At 42.9% G+C, this 19,196-nt stretch overlaps 1 protein-coding gene across 1 annotated transcript; it reads right to left on the bottom strand.

Moving 5' to 3' along the window:
* Window positions 1-1,407: 1,407 nt before the first annotated feature.
* On the bottom strand, window positions 1,408-17,910 carry LOC308316033 (suppressor of tumorigenicity 14 protein homolog). The gene is made up of 19 exons (XM_080764370.1): window positions 17,770-17,910; window positions 15,560-15,716; window positions 14,308-14,438; window positions 13,145-13,215; window positions 12,154-12,368; window positions 11,395-11,430; window positions 10,745-10,973; window positions 10,194-10,330; window positions 9,765-9,862; window positions 9,428-9,537; window positions 9,163-9,296; window positions 7,577-7,681; window positions 6,859-6,969; window positions 5,919-6,035; window positions 4,776-4,898; window positions 4,143-4,326; window positions 3,188-3,462; window positions 2,420-2,556; window positions 1,408-1,991 (listed from the first exon to the last, which is right to left on the bottom strand). Exons 1-19 carry the CDS (start codon window positions 17,812-17,814, stop codon window positions 1,830-1,832), a joined length of 2,577 nt encoding a protein of 858 aa, XP_080620496.1. The 5' UTR covers window positions 17,815-17,910; the 3' UTR covers window positions 1,408-1,829.
* Between the last annotated feature and the right edge of the window lie 1,286 nt (window positions 17,911-19,196).

Below are 19,196 nucleotides of genomic sequence, written 5' to 3'. Positions count from 1 at the left end.
GACATTTGAACTAAGGTGGTCCCACCCAGACCCTACGTTGAGTGAGAACCAGTGATATAGAACTGTACAAAGAATTAGACTTCATAGTCATCTACAGTACCACACCTGTCAACCAGCAGATGGTGTGGTTTGACCCGTTTTATCCTCTGGAACATTTCACAGTTCTAGATTCAACATTAATATAAATTCTCTGTAGTTTACATACAAAATGAACAGAAAACTGTTTTTATCTCAAATAATAACTTCATTAAAAAAAGCTGTCTGCCAACCAGTAAGAAAACACCCACACCTATGAACATTAAAGGGACACTTCTTTTTGCAAAAAGATATATGTTAATGTTGTTTTGAAGATTTAGAACACTTTCCTGGGGGTCTTTATGTGTGTAATATGTGGTTTTAGATATTTTATATTTGAGCAGTGAGCCCAGTGTCTCTGATGTCAAGGACACTGGGCTCACTTCCTTCCAGGACTACAATTCCCAAAATGCTTTGGTGCACTGCTCCTCCTTGTGGATAGGGGGATGGCTGTCTTACTGAGACAACATGTAGTCCAGGAAGTAAGTGAGCCCTGTGTCCATGTCCGTCCATGACATCAGAGACACTGGGCTCACTGCTAAAATATAAAATATCTAAAACCACATATTACACAAAGACGCCCAGGAAAGTGTTCTAAATCTTCTAAATGTCATTAGTTTTGCAAAAAGTGTGAAGTGTCCCTTTAACCACCTTTAAACCCTTTAGACTTCATTTTCGCAGGTTCAAGTACGCTACATAGTCTGGAACTACACTTCCTGAAAGCCCAGAAAGGAAGCTGTCATCTGTTCATCATTTTTCCGTTCACGAAAATACATTTAAATATTTCTTTAAAATATAATATAATTTGATTTACAGTAGGACACATTTATGCAACGGAAGCGAGGGGGAAGCGGGACCTCCGCTTCCCACACATAAATTGTGCGCAAAAGAGAGAGACTAGTGTTCAAGTGGTTAAAGAGACATGCAAGACACACCCAAACGTATGAATATGAATGAATGAGAACCAGAAGTCTGTGAGCGTGATCTCTCTGTGTTCTCTCCTCCGTGTCACACCCATAGTGATGAAAAGATGGAGACCGAACCGGAGCGACAGCCCAGCCCTCCCACTATTCATTTCAGTGGAAGTTGCTCAGTGGCGTTTTGAAGCACCCGGAAGAACCGTCTATACTTCCGCATTCGACCACCAACAGTTGGTGGTCAAATGCGGAAGTGCAAACGAGCGCTCAACGTTAAAGCCCAGCTGCTGCATGGGGTTTCCTCGTCATGAATCCACGGGTCCGCCTGCAGTTCATTCTCTAGCCACTAGGGCCGAGTGCTTCAACACTGGAGTGCCTCCCTGGGGGTTTGGGTCATACCCTATAGGTGGGGTTGGCGAAAGGGCCTTTCTGTGTGGAGTTTGCATGTTCTCCCCGTGTCCCCTATAGGGTAGGCACCCTCACAAAAAACACGCAGTAGTCCTGGTATCTCTAAACAGCCTCCCCCTGGCCAGCCAGGGCGCCTGACGGAGGGGAAAGGAATCTCGTGTTCATTCCACGCACTACGTCCAACCAGGGAAACTCCCCCCCTGTCAGGTGAAAAGAAGCGGCTTGGACTCCTCATGCAGTGAAGGAAGTATGAAGTCAGTCCGTTGCTCTCCCCATGTTGGCAGATGGAGCGTAGCGCCCAGGATTACATTAGATAATTGACACTGAAAAATGGGGTTACAAAATCGTGGGATAAAAGTTTTAAGAAAAAAATACCCTGAGTTTTGCAGTTTTGCGGTTTCAGTAAGCTACAGGGTGTCCACCTATAGGCTAGACTCCAGTCATCTGTGTGATCCAGCCGCGGTACTTGCTGACCTGAGTGTAGACGCCAGGCTTGTGCTTTCGGCCACAGCCGTCGCCCCAGCTGACCACGCCCGCCTGGAAGTGCCTCCCACTGGGCCCCGGGACGGACAGTGGACCCCCAGAGTCCCCCTGAGAGATGGGACAGTGTCACAGGTCATCACATTATCGGCTGATCACGTGTTCTGTATACATCAGTGGTTCCCAAACAATGGGATGGTCACAGACACATTTTTATGGGTCCCTTTATTTAATAAGTATTTTGTTTTTAATTCAGATTATTAATTAATAATCTGAATTAAAGATCTACAGGCACTGAGGATGATGGGAGATGATGTTTGTGTAGTTTACAGGCACTGAGGATGATGGGAGATGATGTTTGTGTAGTTTACAGGCACTGAGGATGATGGGAGATGATGTTTGTGTAGTTTACAGGCACTGAGGATGATGGGAGATGATGTTTGTGTAGTTTACAGGCACTGAGGATGATGGGAGATGATGTTTGTGTAGTTTACAGGCACTGAGGATGATGGGAGATGATGTTTGTTAGTGTAGTTTACCTGACAGGCGTCGACGCCTCCCTGTAACACTCCAGCACACATCATGAGTTCAGTGACCTGGTTCTCCAGCAGCTTGTTGCACACGGTGCCGTTGATGACGCGGACCTCCGCCTTCTGCAGCACGCTTTCTGCAGAACCTGCAGTCCAACACACCACAAACACCAACGCTGCTCAGTTCCTTTCTTCATAGTTGGAAATTGGAATTTGCGAGCACAACGCGCACAAGACAAGAATTAAAACAACTATGTAAAACCTTCAAAGGAAGGGACCACACATTCCGAGGAAATGGTGAAAGGTTTTATTGCACGTGTTTTGCCTCGGGTGCATATCTTTGGTCCGACATACAAACAGTCCAACACAAAATAGTCCCGACATCCGCCTACCCCGAACCCTAACCTAACCCTAACCGCACGCAGAAGCCACGAATGTGTCTTAACCGGCCACGGATGTCGGACTGTCGCATGTCGGACTGTCAGTACGTCAGACCAACGAATGCGCCCCTTTCGCCTCACGATTCTGCTGCAGGCCTCCGGCGCCAGAGTTTCCTCTGGGTTGTCCCAGCCCAGGCACAGTTCACCATGTGTTTAAACTTTAAAGTCAAGCGGTTGGACAGAACCTGAGTTATGCCCAGGAGGACAGAGAGCCAAACCGACGGACATAGGGTTTCTGCAATGTATATAGACATCCTAGATGTATCCAAAACATTTGCATGTTTAAATTCAAACGATGTCTTCATAACGGCAATGAATAGAGTATCGTATGGTTCACCTTCCTCCCGGGACGCGCCCCAGCCAGTGATCCATGCCGTCGTGCCTACAGGGAAGTGGTGGGTGGCGGCGGGGAGGCAGATGGGATAGACGTTCTGGTTGAGGACCAGCGGCTCGCCATCCAGCTCCATCAGCGCTATGTCGTTGTCGTAGGTGTCCGGGTCGTAGCCGTGGTGACGGATGATGCGTTTGATGCCTTTCTTCACCGTCCACTGATTGGTCAGGCCCTGGGCGTGGAGACCCAAGAAGGCCTCCCATAGGTCAGCTCTGGAATACCTGGTGTTTTGCGTCAGAAATAACACATGAGTATCAAAGTGTTTTTGAAGATAGCAATCTGTAAATTTTATGTAAAACCCAAGATCTGAACCCCAAATATCAAGCCCTCAGAAGAGTAGGGAGACCACAGATGACATACTCTTAAGTCTTAACACACGTGGTTCCCAAACCTTCTATTCCACAACCCAAAAGTGAGATTAAACATTTGTCCGGGCCGGGACCCAAACTAGTGAAAATAACTGATCTACAAGCTCACAACAACGCTTTGTTGTGAGCCTATAGGTTGGCTATTTTCACTAGTTTTGTTTTCTAATTTCTAGAATTTATTTGATTTATTTTTTATTTTTTTATTTATTCATTAATGAAATTCATTTGAAAAATAATTTAATTAATTTGAAATTCATGAAAAGAATTGCATTTTTTGGTGGGACTAAATTATTATTATAACTTTTTTTAAATAACAAAATTAAGAATAAGTCCCGAGTCCCGACCCACTGTTTGGGAAACAGTGCTCTAAGTCTAACATACTGATTGGTTAAATACATTTTATTCAAATAAGTTCCGGGTAGCAGCTTTAAATGATGAATTTTCTGTATGTACAGTACATGATTTTATTTTGTCTACGTACAGACATTACATCTTAGGAAGTGCTCCGTCTCTAGTCATCAAAACAAACGTACTGCACTTTGTCGCTGTCGTGAGCACAGTGTCCGGCGGTCAGCAGCCAGCGGTCGCTGAGCACCGACGCTCCACAGGTGTGACCACTCCCCTTGACGTGAAGACTGACCTGCCAAGGCCACTCCCCCTCCCTGGAGGCCTGACCACCCACGATGCGAGAGCTCTTGTAAGGCCTGAGACCACACTCTGAGACGCACGCACACACACACACACACACACACACACACACCATTTCATGTCAATAACTTGAAAGCCCCAAAAGACGTACTGAAAAACTGAAGGAATATCCCACGTTACACAACACTTGTATGTACAAGAAGGAGCTGTTATTTGCATGGCACTCTTGTATGACAATGTCGGGCATTGATCTACCTCCCAAAGAAACGTATGCTATAGTACATGTTCGTTTGTGTCTGTTTATGACCATCTCAAGTGTTTTTTTTTATAACTTTATTGAAATGTTGAAATGCCACAGCGGTGAAAATGCCACACTTCACAGCAGTTGTTCGTACAATCGTACGTATGTATTTACGTTGTTGCACTGAATGCATGTAAAATGCACATACATAACATACGTATGAAATAGTATGTACATATTTATTGTGTCATGACTGCAGCTGTTAAATGAAACTCACGACAGTCTTTCTCGTCAGAGCCGTCCTCACAGTCTTCCTCCTCGTCACACTCCGGGTTGAGTTTGGTGACACAGCGGCTGTTTGCACAGCGGTACGTCAACGCAGAACACTGCACCACCCCCGCTACACACACACACACACACACACACACACACACACACACACACATTATTAAAGAAATATATACGATTATTTTTCAAGTCAATCTAAATCACAAGTTAAATATAATGTTAACAACTCAGCACTACCATCAGCTTTACTTAGTCTTATACTCAAGCCATGCTACTCATTATGCGGTGCTGGCGCTGCCCGGGATCGAACCCGTGACCTTGTGTCCAAAGGCCAGTGCTCTATCGATGATGTAATCGATAGAATAATCGCTAAGAAAATAATCTCTATAGTTGCAGCCCTAGTCGAGAGTGTCTGCTAAACTCTTCCATTGTGCTAGTGATGTACTTAGATTAAACTCTTCCATTGTGCTAGTGATGTACTTACATTAAACTCTTCCATTGTGCTAGTGATGTACTTAGATTAAACTCTTCCATTGTGCTAGTGATGTACTTACATTAAACTCTTCCATTGTGCTAGTGATGTACTTACATTAAACTCTTCCATTGTGCTAGTGATGTACTTACATTAAACTCTTCCATTGTGCTAGTGATGTACTTACATTAAACTCTTCCATTGTGCTAGTGATGTACTTACATTAAACTCTTCCATTGTGCTAGTGATGTACTTAGATTAAAATCTTCCATTGTGCTAGTGATGTACTTAGATTAAACTCTTCCATTGTGCTAGTGATGTACTTACATTAAACTCTTCCATTGTGCTAGTGATGTACTTACATTAAACTCTTCCATTGTGCTAGTGATGTACTTACATTAAACTCTTCCATTGTGCTAGTGATGTACTTACATTAAACTCTTCCATTGTGCTAGTGATGTACTTACATTAAACTCTTCCATTGTGCTAGTGATGTACTTACATTAAACTCTTCCATTGTGCTCTAAGACTAAGTGATGTACTTACATTAAACTCTTCCATTGTGCTAGTGATGTACTTACATTAAACTCTTCCATTGTGCTAGTGATGTACTTACATTAAACTCTTCCATTGTGCTCTAAGACTAAGTGATGTACTTACATTTCTTGCAGCCTGCCTCATCAGAGCCGTCGGAGCATTGCTGGCGTCCGTCACACCTCTGTGTGTCTGGAACACAGCCTCCGCTACGACAGCTGAACTCTCCCGGACGGCACGTAACTACAACACAACAATACAGCCTCCGTTACCACCATGAAAATACACTGCTATTGTGACGGTTCCCTATATTGTGTGTTATATATATATATAAAAATTATATATATATATATATATATTACTCTTAGGTTGTCTGGTTTAGGTATTGTGTTTACTGTTTACCCTATAGTAACCTCTGTTCTTTTTATCCAATAGGATTGGGGAGCAGAGCTACTAATCATGATGATCAGCCTAAGTGGCTTGCACCTGGCCCCGGGTGTCGACGCCCTATAAATGCCTGCTTCCCCAGTCCTTCCCCAGTTCTGTTCTTCTCATTTGCCTCCTGCACCTTTTCCACCATGCACACTTTTCAACATTTCTGTTAATGCATTACAACACGCACACACATACATTACACCCATGCATACACGCACTACACCACTGAATACTGATCTCCACACTGCCAGGTACATAACACTATTGATCAGTGCTTCCCAAACTTTGGGTCGGGATTTGGGAGGGAGGGGGTCCAAGATGACATTTCTTAAATGCTGATATATCTTCTATTTTCACAATATGTAACTGTAGAACAGAGGAACTAAATGTACCTCTACAATTCCAAATACTTGTCAGGGTGGGAGGGTCCCCAGTTCAAATATGATTATTTTGGGGGGGTCCCCAGTTCAAATGTGATTATTTTGCCCCCCCCCCCAATTTTTTTTTATCACGCAGTTGAAATTATTATTAACAGGTTAAAAACCCTAAAAAACAGAATCCAAACAGAATCCAGATGAAAATGAAATGAAACACAACCAGTGAGGTATTATAGTATAATAATTATACTCACGACAGTTCATCTCGTCCGTGTCGTCTCCACAGTCGTCCACTCCGTCACACTGCAGGAAGAGAGCCTTGCAGCGGCCGTTCCTACAGCGCAGCTGGGTCGACGGGTCACACGCTGTACAGAAAACACACCGAGAGGGAGATCAAAGACTGTCATCATCATCAACTGTCTCTTTCATCAGTGGTGGAACGTAACTACTGTACATTAACTTAAGTACTGTAAGTACAATTTTGTGGTATTTTTCAATCCTTGGATTACTACAATTCCACTACATACATTAAAGCTGCTATGCAATTATGTCAACATTTTAATGACCTTTCTTTTTTTTCCTCAAGTACATTTTGAATTCCAGACTTTTACTTGTAACAGAGCATTTCTACATTGCAGTATTGGTACTTTTACATCATTTGTGAGTACTTTTTCCACCGGGTGCAGTACTTAGTTTAGACAGTTTTTGGTTTAGACTAGTCATTGGTTAGACCAGTCATTAGTCCTACAACTACAACCTATCTCAAACCCTCACCCTAAACCTAACCTCCCACGGGGCAGCGCACCTAAACCTAACCTTAACCCATGTCTAACCAATGACTAGTCTAAACCTAACCTCCCACGGGGGCAGCACACCTAAACCTAACCTTAACCCATGTCTAACCAATGACTAGTCTAAACTAAGCACTGTCTTTCATTGGGTCTGGTGAGGACATGAGTGAGAGTGACGTACTGCAGTTGTCTTCATCGCTGTTGTCGTGGCAGTCGTCCCAGCCGTCGCATCTCAGAGGGCTGTCGATGCACAGGTTGTTGGAACACTGGAACCTCCCTGGACAGGCTGGAGGAAATAAATTATAACACAGCGTTCATTTATTCAATCCAGAAGGGTCCAGTTGGTGACATTTGTACACTCACGCTTTAGAATTGAAACTAGATTGAAATGTAAGTGCAATTTATACTCCATGACGTGACTGCTTGCCGACAAGGACACGTTTTTAACTTGTAAATCGGTTTATGTTGGCAACAACGGAGCATGAATTAGGCATATTTTGTTCAGTAATAGAAAAAGGTGAGGTGATCCACAACGATCGAGTGATTTACACCTCAAAGAGATGTCTTCACAGTTCTATTTACACATTTTCTAACAACACACCTATTTCTGTTTGTGGACACACAAACATTTATATATAAATTATGTTGACTGGATTAGGGGTTTAATACTAGCCCCCCATCCTTAATTCCCTCTCTACAGTACATATCTTCACCCCAGAATAGGGAGGGAGGCTAGTGTGTAAATTTGATCTGTGAAGCAACAACAATGCGTTTGTAACGAAGACAGTATCTCTGCCTCCAATGGTGTTTTTTTTCATGCATAGATTATATGGACTATCAAGATGTTCCACATTCTTTTCATTTCCTGGCCGTTGAGGTGCGTTCACAACATTAGGTGAGACGCAACACAGACGTGGGATTTATTTTGCGCAACGCAATTCAATATGAATGTCATGGGATGTAAATCAGGATCATAGGACGGTAGTCCAATCTATTTCTATTTACTATTCATATGAATGTCTTGGGAGGTAAATCAGGATCAAAGGTAGTCCAATCTATTTCTATTTACTATTCATATGAATGTCTTGGGAGGTAAATCAGGATCATAGGTCGTCCAATCTATTTCTATTTACTGTTCCGTTTGACAGAGCTTACACAAAGAAACTAAGCACATACACAGACATCCTGGCACAGGAGAAGTCTAGAGAAGTGGCTCCATTTTTTTACTTTTGCCTGGGATCCAAACTAGTGAAAAGTTGTGAGCTTTGCAGATCTACAATTTTCACTGCTTAAACTTTTTATTTATTTATGGAAATGATTAGATACACGCGTTCCAAATCAGGCCAGTCAATCTAAGATTTGACCAAAAAGAAATTACAATAGTAATCGTTCAAGGTATGATCCTTAGGGTCATCCAAATAACATTAAAAATGGATTATAATATACATTTTGGATCATGGCAAATTCAGGGGTTGAACGTTGGGGTACCATTGAAAATGGCAAATAAGGCAAACATTTCACATTTGAATTATGCTTTAAGTAGCATGTGACGTGTCAAACTAGGGTTATTCATGATTCTGAATCAATTGAAAGCATTAGTTTTGCACGAAAAACACTCCTTGAACGATTACTATTGCAATTTATTTTGGGTCAGGGTCACGCCCCTTTTTAGCATAGATTGACTGCCCTAAATGCCCATGCCAACAGATTCCGTAGTGTAGCTCAGAATCTGTACTTGAAAAGTGACAAAACAGATTGAAGGCTTACGGTTGGTCGGGACGAAAGCTTCAAACTGGGCGGAGAAACCGTAGTCAACATAGGACTTGTCCGAGACGAATTTGACCTGCATGTTGTTTCCCTGGCTGGTGACCACAGCGCTGTCTGGTCTGTCCCCACAGAGCCTACAGGACCAGAGAGACAAGGACATGACACCCTACCTACATACATGATCTTATCTGAAGGTGACGATAGCAGGTAATAGAACAAAGCGGCCTTGTTCAAAACACAATGACGACTACACTGGATGTCTGACCTTTGGCCGTTGACCTGGATATAATCTTTACGACACGCCTTGGTGTTCTGCCCTGGTTCAGACAGAGAGAATTTGGTGAACTGAACCTTCACAAACTTTCCTTCAGGGACCTGAGAGAAACAGAGTGAAACATTCATTTATATCAACATCATGCCTATATAGATAGATACAGTATCTATCCAAACTCTATCCAAACTTAGTTAACTGACATTTTAAAAGATATATATACGGAATATGCATTTACTCCTTGATATTGGTTATCGGACCCGAAAAAATCGGTCGACTGCTAAATCAAATGACTAACTAAATGTACTGGGGTCATAATAGGAACCCTTACCTGGATGTCCCAGACACAGGTGATCCGCGGAGGGTAGTTAGATGGAAAATATGGGGATGCGAAGGAACCTTTGAGTCCTGACAGATTGCCACCACACTCTACAAAACAGGATGCAAATAATAACAAGGTTGTCACCAAACTTTATATTTTGCAGATTACTGTAATCTAATTTAAACCCCTATATATTCTTCATTGCTGGATTACCCCAGGGGTCTATACTTGGCCACCTAGCTTTTTCCCCCCATCTAAACCAAATCTCTTTGCCCCAAAAAGCAGATCTCACAACACAACGTGTGCCTACTGTATAGTACACTGAATGTTTGTCATTAGATTACTGTAATCTGATTGTTGTCATGTATCTGTGAGATAATAATTATTTCATCTTTTTGTAAATGTAATCATACAGTAGATTGACATGTTCAGATTTACTTTGGCTGCTGACGGGGACCTGGGAGTATGTGGCTCTGAACCCAGGGAAGTTCTTCTCCTCGCTGGTGACCAGGACCAACAGCATGACGTTCCCCGATGACAGGAAGGACAGGGGAGCATGGGAATATCCACACTTCCTGTGGAAAGATCAGCCGTTTAGCATATCTGCATAGTAAGTCGATTATATCTGCATAGTAAACTAATATCAAGACTTTGTGACTGATGTGCTTTCAAGATGCCATTGATGTGCTTTCAAGATGCCATTTTCATGTTGTTGATGTGTATCATAATTCTGTCTTGTCTGTCAAACAAGAGTGCCAGTTTGAAAGTGCTTAAACAGTGAGTCAAAGATGTGAGCACTTCCTCTACTCAATCTGTTAATACACAGTGTTCTATATAGGAGCCAGGAGTCATTTAGATCCCAGGCTCACTCACTGTTATATACAACTCCATCGGACAGTGGCGTCCGTTTCCCTACTTGAATGAAGTGTGCTGTTATTTCTCTTGCCTCGTGACTCATGTTTGAACTAATTTTGAATTGTTCTACTCACTCCGTTAACACACGGTGCTCTATGGGAGCCAGGGAGTCATAGATCTTGATGAAGTCCTGCTTGCAGTCCTCCTCCAGCATGAAGGTGTCAAAGTCCAGTTTTACCCGGTGACCCGGTTCCGCCCTCAGCTTCCACGACAGGTACGTGTTGGGTGCATACGGGGAGTTCGGAAAACCCGGAGACCGGAGCGTTCCATTCTTACGGGTGTGGATTGGAAACGACTTCCGGGCTGAAAAACAATTTAATGTTACACACTACTAAAGTACTAGTTAGTTTTTTTTTTTTTAATGAGAACTAGCTTAAGATATATTATTTTCCAAAACATTAAAAAAGGTTTGTTCTTGTACTTTTATGAAACTGAAAGCACCAATCAAAAGAAAAAGAGACTTGATTGGTCATTTATATCCTTAATTATTATTTTTTAAGACAGTATAGCCTCTATATTGAATATATTTATACAGTTTGTAGATCATGATCTTTTTTCTTTTCTTAATTATCCCACAAATGTTTTGTTTGGAACCATGTAGGGTTATGGATAAATACAGTGCACTATACAGTACACTAACCAAATATTGGTACAGTATTTTGACGAGTGAACCTATAGTTTATTCAAGAAATTAAAAACAATTATTTTTAGAAATACATCTTACCAATAAATGTTTTCTTGGTCATACGTGGGTCCAAAGCTGAGAAAAGGAAATAATGAGCTTGTGAGCTTAAATACATCTGCTGTTTTTGCTATAAAAAATAAATAAATTAAAAACTTCATCAAACTCTGTACACTCAAGACACACTCCATATATGGCCAGACCCTCATCAAACCCTGTACACTCAAGACACACTCCATATATGGCCAGACCTCATCAAACCCTGTACACTCAAGACACACTCCATATATGGCCAGACCTCATCAAACCCTGTACACTCAAGACACACTCCATATATGGCCAGACCTCATCAAACCCTGTACACTCAAGACACTGCCCCCGCTGTCACCCTTAGATCTCCATATATGGAGCTGACCTGTTGTGACATTCCATTCCAAATGCCCAGGCGTTTTTATATAGATTAATAGAAAACATTTTAAATAAAAAATAATGGTGGCTTGTGTGCCAACGATTCTCTAACTTTTTCATGTCAAGGACCCCCAAAATAGACGATCTATGACTACAAGCAGACAGCGCTTCACATTATGACTTGTGTGTTTGCAGATTGCCCATTTTCAAATAGCTGAAATAAAAATGAGGGTTAAATTGGTTAAACTGATTGTGATGTTACCACTTACCGGGGACCCCCCTGACACTCCCTCGAGACCCCACTTTTAAAGCCCACTGGTGTAATTATGTCATGCGACAGGCCTACTGTAGGTCCTAACTATACAGTATGTGGAATGCAGTACGTGGACCTACCTCCCGCCATGACGTTTTTGTAGGTCAAAGGGTTTTTGGTGGGCTTTGAAGGGTTTGGTCCGACCAGTAGGCGTCCCTTCCTTTCCGTCTCTGGTTCCTCCAGACCCTCGATGGCCTCGTCCAGCGACCACACCTTGAAGTCTGGGACGTCAAACTGAGACTCGTAGTACGCCACCATGCCGTCACTCTCACTCCCTCCGGAGTCATCTCCATCACTGCACCACACAGTCAGGAAGTACATGTAGTCTCGCGTTAGCCAGACAACCTATTCCACAATCTCTGAATGCTATAGAGCGTCGCAGTCCCCCCCCCCCCCCCCCCCCCCCCCCCCCCCCCCCCCTCGAGAGACCCGGAAAATAAATCCCCGTTCATTTTCCTCCATAGACTTTTCAGAAAGTATTTATTTAAAGACGTTTACGCCGCGGACAAAGCCAACTCTTGTCGTGACAAATCAAAGAATTAGGGCCAAACAAAGAATTAGAAAGTAGAAAAAAACGACACTTTTTTTGTTGTTTTTCTTCTTTGTAATTATTTCCTGGGCCTGGCGTCGTCATGAAAGGGGGCGGGACTGCGACGCTCTATAGTGCAGCAGGGGTGTCCAAAAGTGCGGCCCGCGGGCCGAATAGCGGCCTGGGGAAGAATTGTATGTGGCCCGCGGCTTCATAGCTGAATTGTAACTGCTCGCCCAACAGTATGGGACATTTTTAAACGAAATCTCTTCATCAAACAATAGCCGATCTACAGTACAAGCGGCTAAGGTACAGTGTTTAAGGTACAGTATTCAAGTATTCTACATGAAGTACATTTTGTTATCAGATGATGTCAACATCCGTTTGTTTGAATTAGCATTATTATTTCACCCGTTGATTTTATTCACTGTTTTAATTGTTATGGTGATCACCACGCTGCTCTTTAAGCCTGTTCAAGGTTACAGTGCTGTATAACCTCGTTAGGAAAAAGCACTGTACAAATAAATTAACATGAATCTTACCTGAAGGCTTGAACTGTTGATCCAGTGAAGTATCTGCTCAGCTCCGTGTTCTTATCATAAATCAGTTTCAGCTGAAAGGAAAGGAGGTGATGTGTACATGTTATTCATACTGTACTGTTTATGAATGTCACGACGGTCCCTTGACTGCATTTATGCAGCGTTTTTATCCAACGCATTTCACATTCACCCATTCATTCACACGCCGATGGCAGAGGAAACCATGCAATACACCAACCTGCTCATCATGGAGCAGTTAAGGATTCAATATCTTGCTCAAATTGATGAGCATTTGAGGTTTATTCATGGTAACATTTCAAACCGAAACACATCAATTTGGGAATCATAATCATAATAGCATAAAAATAAATCTACTGCTATAAATTTCTAAAATGTTAAAGATGTGTTGCTAAATAAATACGTCTCTTTTTCCCTGGCAGTATTGCAAGACAGTCTTCTACCAGTCAGCCTCATGGTGGGAGTTATGATAGCTTATCTGATTATAAGCCTACTGTATGTGTACTGTACAATAGGCCTATCTTAAGAATTACACCTCACGGAAAAGTAACACCTTGAAATGTTGACTTGATTGTGCTTGCTGTGGAAATCCCCAAAATGTGTGTAAATATTGTTTGAGCCAGGATGTTTTAACCCATTCTGGGCGGGAACCCCTTTTGGTGTTTTAAAGCATTATGTTATGCTTTAGCTATTTAAAAATAGCAGATCTACAAGCTCATAGATAGCCTACAAGCTACGAGCTTGTAGGTCTGCTATTTTTGAAAAATCGTGAAAATGTGGCCCAAATGTTTGAATATATTCTTTCAGAGCGAACATTTTTAGGGGGGTCCCTGGAACAACATATTTTCAGATGGGGGTCAGCGGCAAATTTGATATATTTCTGGGGGTCCTTGACATGAAAATGTTTGAGCACCACTGACATAGAAACAGGTTTTTCAGAAAACTGATTTAGAAGACATTGTAGAATCGGTCTCGGTCGAAATGGGTTAATGAATGTGTTAACAAATTATACTATAAAAATAACCATCTGCGTACATTGAAACTATAAAGGATACCAGGTAAACAATGAACCTTGCAGTTGCATCAATGGCATGCCATCTAAATCCCACATTGACATTGAACTGAGCTGTGATAAAAGGTGAACTGACCTGTGTGTTGACGAGTGATGCCAGGTGTTTAAACTCGGGGCTGTCTGGGTCTTCATAAGCCTCTGTGAACCTCCTGTTGGAGATGCCCATGGAGCCGATGTAGACCTTCTTCACGTCTCTGTCTCTGCGCACTGAAACACAAACGGCCCAAATGTTGACATCTCTGCACTGGTGGAATTTTTTTCCTATTCAAATGTTTTACTTAAGTAAAACTATCAATACTGCAATGTAGAAATACTCGGTTACAAGTAAAAGTCCGGAATTTAAAATGTACTTGTGTACATATATTGGCATCAAAATGTACTTAAAATACCAAAAGTAAAAGTACCCATTATGCAGAATGTCCCATTTCCATTTTTCAAATGTATACAAATCTAATGTATATAGGGCTGAAATGGTTCATGTATGTTTTGCAGTGATAATCAAAATCTACAAAGTAACTAAAGTTTTCAAATAAATGTAGTGGAGTAGAAGTATAATATTTGTAACTGAGATGTAGTGGAGTAGAAGTAAAAGTATTGGAAATTGGAAATACTCAAATAAAGTACAAATACCTCAAAATTGTACTTAAGTAAATACACATTTCAGTTTACCTTTCTTTTTACATTGTCATTTAATTACGTCGAATTGCAGTTGAACAAACATGACATTCTATTCTCTATTCTAAATAGAACCAAATATCACAATTTAACATTTCAACTTTGAAGTCTTGCAGACATAATTTTGTGCACCATCTCTATGACCCTGGGACCCCTATTATGATAATGTTATGCTTGTACGTTATGAGTTTTACATTTTGTTTGTGTATGCCTGTGTGTTTGTGTGAAGTTAGTGAGTGAGTGAGTGAGTGATTTTGCAGGTTGTTGGAGGGATCTGATTGGTTCCAGCCTGTTGAAGGGAACTTTAAAAGGCCAGCTCCAGTGTGGCGCTTCCCTCTTTCCATTCTAACAACTGTCTGTTTGTCAGTTTGTTGTTCTTACAGTGGAAGTGCCAGACCAGTAGACCAGTCAGTGTGTTATTTACAGTGGAAGTGCCAGACCAGTAGACCAGTCAGTGTGTTACTTACAGTGGAAGTGCCAGACCAGTAGACCAGTAGTGTGTTACTCACAGTGGAAGTGCCAGACCAGTAGACCAGTCAGTGTGTTACTGTACTCACAGTGGAAGTGCCAGACCAGTAGACCAGTCAGTGTGTTACTGTACTCACAGTGGAAGTGCCAGACCAGTAGACCAGTCAGTGTGTTACTGTACTCACAGTGGAAGTGCCAGACCAGTAGACCAGTCAGCAGGGCCAGAGCTGCTGCTCCAGCCACCAGGCCAACGCCCAGCCACAACTTCCTGCTTCCTCTCTTCTGCACGTGTTTGGGGTCAGCGGCTGGCAGGAACTGTACGGCAGCGTCCCAATCACTGTCCTACACACACACACACACACACACACACACACACACACACACACTACATTATTCACTGTCCTACACGGACCACGGGGTGTGTGTGTGTGTGTGTTGTTCCATGTGTGTGGAATGTGACAGCACTGCAACATGTCGGCTCCTGTCTGTTCAGACAGACAGTTTTCACAGTTCACAGTCACACCCACATCCTCCTGGCTTGTATGTCTTTTTATGTACGATAATCATCTCATCTACTGGATATACAGTTAATACTTTAACTATGGGGTCAAGATTCTCCACAAATAGTTGATATACACACTCTCATCGGTTATTTTAATAAATGATCGAGTATCTGCGCTTGTCGATATAATTGTATTAAATTGTAGGCGCTCTTGTGGCCCAGTGGTAAAGTGTGTGTCGCTGGGCGTGGAACCTGTCAGCGGGGAGGGTTGGTCCAGAGGAGTTAACCCCGCGTCACCAGGCTTTCCACCTCTGAGGAAAGCCTGGTCTGTGTTCCAAAATCGCAGTGTGAACCGGTCTGGAGCGGATGGTAATTTATGTCATGTTGTAGTCTGATTTGTAGTCAACAGGCAGGAAACCACAAGGCCACTGCCAACCTGCCAACCTGGTGAGAGCAACAGACTAACCTCATGCTTCCTTCTATGCAAATTAGCCATGAGGAGTCCAAGTTGCTCCTTTACACCTGGCAGGGGGGAGTTTCCCCAGTTGGACGTAGCGCGTGAAAGGAACACGTTATTCCAACCAGTGCCTTTCCCCTCCATCAGGCGCCCCGGCTGGCCAGGGGGAGGCAGTTTAGACACCAGGATTACTGCATGTTTTTTGTGAGGGTAACTACCCTAGGAGACACGGGGAGAACATGCAAACTCCACACAGAAAAAGGCCCTTTTGCCAACCCTGCCTCGGGAATGGGCACTGATGACGTGGAGGAGGGAACACGCCCCCAGCGCCCACAGCGTCCCACGCGGGAATCAAACTCATGTGAGGCGACAGCACTACCGACTGCGCCACCGTGCCCCCATTATTATTGTTATAACGATAAAAATGTATCAATACAATTGAGGAGGAATGGGGCTTAACATAATTGGCTACTCTGAATTGGAAGAAAAAAACATCTTATGATTATGAATGATCGATAATCAATTATTCTTCATAATAGATTAAATTGATTAGTTCAATAATCTGTTGCACCCCTAAAATGTTCACGCTTGTCCCCTCGCCTCCTGCCCTGCCTGCACTGAGTTTGGAGTTGCTGATGACCTACAAGGCCATCAAGGGCATGATGACACTCACCTGACCTTTAGGACATGATCAACCCTTCAACCCTTCAACCCTTCAACCCTTCAACCCTTCCCTTGATCAGTCTGTACCTCCCCTCCCCCTCCCCGCCCCTCACCACAACCTGGCCTACACCCCAAGCATCCTAGAGTCTAAATGGTAAATCAACAGCTGTACCCAATTAATGGATGATGTTAATTACATTATTATTATTATTATCAATACCTCCCTGTGTTTTGCAAGGACAAGCTAAAACATTTATGATGTATACCACACTACGCATAGAGGCCTATAGCTATAATATAGCTACTAGGCAGGGTGTGTGTGTGTGTGTGTGTGTGTGTGTGTGTGTGTGTGTGTGTGTGTGTGTGCGTGTGTGTGTGTGTTGACATGAGTTTATGTTGACAAAACGTGCATAATACTGCTGCAGCCTGCATGACTATTTGCATTTGTAAATATCTGACAAAGCCTAAGGGGTAGAACTAAAAGTTGTGGTGCTTTGAGTGTGTATTGTAAACTGGCTATAACTGTGGTGTAGACAATTTTAATTTGACTTATAAGTCTTATAGGCTACAGTAGCAATCAAGTATACAGGCCTAAATCAATAGCCTACTTGTATAAATGACGGAATGAATAATAACAATTAGCCTATGCAAGTATATAGATGCATTAACCAGAACCAGTATAGTGTGTATAGTGTTGTGTTGTATTTGGTTTCCTTTATCTTTTATCTTGCAGGACAGGTGCTACGCCCTGCTGCTGTCTGACGTCACGGTACCTGTAGTTTCGGGTTGAATTTGGTTCCAGAATCCAACGGATCCATGATGATGGTTCCACTGTACACACCTCCTCCAAGACAGAACTGTTCTCCTTCTCCTCACGACCCTATGAAGTGTTCTTTGTAGCCTATAGCACCACAACAACCCGGTTCGTTCTACCGATGCACCCAGTTCCGTACTACTACTGCTGCTGTCATTCTTCTTGTTCCTCTGTCTCTGTGTCGCTGCGAGGTGACAGGTGTATAATCCACAAATTCCACATAGATGTCCCAAAAAAAAGCAACAATTTCGCTGGTTTGCGAGAAATGATTGAACTACAGTTTAGGCTGATCTAGTATAGATAAACGTATCTCTGAGTAAAACGTGTACGTTGATATAGTTACGTGTAGTAAGTAAGTGCATGAAGGCGACAGAACGGAGCAGAGAGCAGAGCAGAGTGGCTTCTGTTGTGTCTGTCTGTGTGACACCTGAGACTCTGGAAGGAACGAGGAAACAACCTGTCGGACAGGTGTTTCACTGACACTGATCACCACCAGAGGTCACTATTGCGTTTCTCATGAGTGTGTGTGTGTGTGTGTGTGTGTGTGTGTGTGTGTGTGTGTGTGTGTGTGTGTGTGTGTGTGTGTGTGTGTGTGTTTATCCATTATTTAGCATTTAGCAATGAAGATCGTCTCATTGATAAATGGTCATGTAATGAGTTTTACACTAGAGGGCACAGTTGGCCTAGATATGCAGTAGGCTATATGAGCCAGGGGCTTAATTACCACCTTTGTACCAGAGTGGACATAATAGAAAACAGGTGTTTTCACCTTTCCACCTGATGTGTAACCTATTTGTTGATGAATTTAGCTTGGCCTGGCTGCCCTGGCATGTTTCTATGCCTTCTGACATGACCATACCAGGCCAGTTTGCGATAGCCTGGCTAATAAACCAGACTAATATATCACACAAACGGCTGATTCGGTCTGGCTTATTAGCCAGGCTAAGTTTACTGTTGAGACTATAGGGGCTAGTTCACCACCCATGCTGGAGAACAGGAGCCCCTACTCTCAACAGTAAAGCGTCGCAAACTGGCCTGGTATGGTCATGTCATGTCACAAGGCATACCTCGTTGTCAAAGACCATCCTACAGGGGACAGTGGAGTGGAAGCGGAGAAGAGGCAGGCAGAGAATCAATGAATCAATGGACAACATCAAGGAGTGGACTGGCTGCAGCTTCCAGACCCTGCTACGCACAGCTGAAGACCGAGAGCGCTGGAGATCCCTGACTGCCCAAGCATATATCCACCATGACACCCCTACGGCCCCCTAGGCCATGGGATGAGGAAGAGTAAGTAAGGCATGCTTCTATACAATGCAGGGCAGGTTGTAGTGAAGTGGATTTGGTGAATATTATGTTTCCCATGCACTGTTGTGGCAGGTCCAG

Source organism: Protomyctophum bolini, assembly GCF_963924005.1.
Source record: "Protomyctophum bolini genome assembly, chromosome: 5".
Taxonomy (NCBI): domain Eukaryota; kingdom Metazoa; phylum Chordata; class Actinopteri; order Myctophiformes; family Myctophidae; genus Protomyctophum; species Protomyctophum bolini.
Note: the sequence above shows the minus strand (reverse complement) of the source record. Positions and strands in the feature narration are given on the sequence as shown.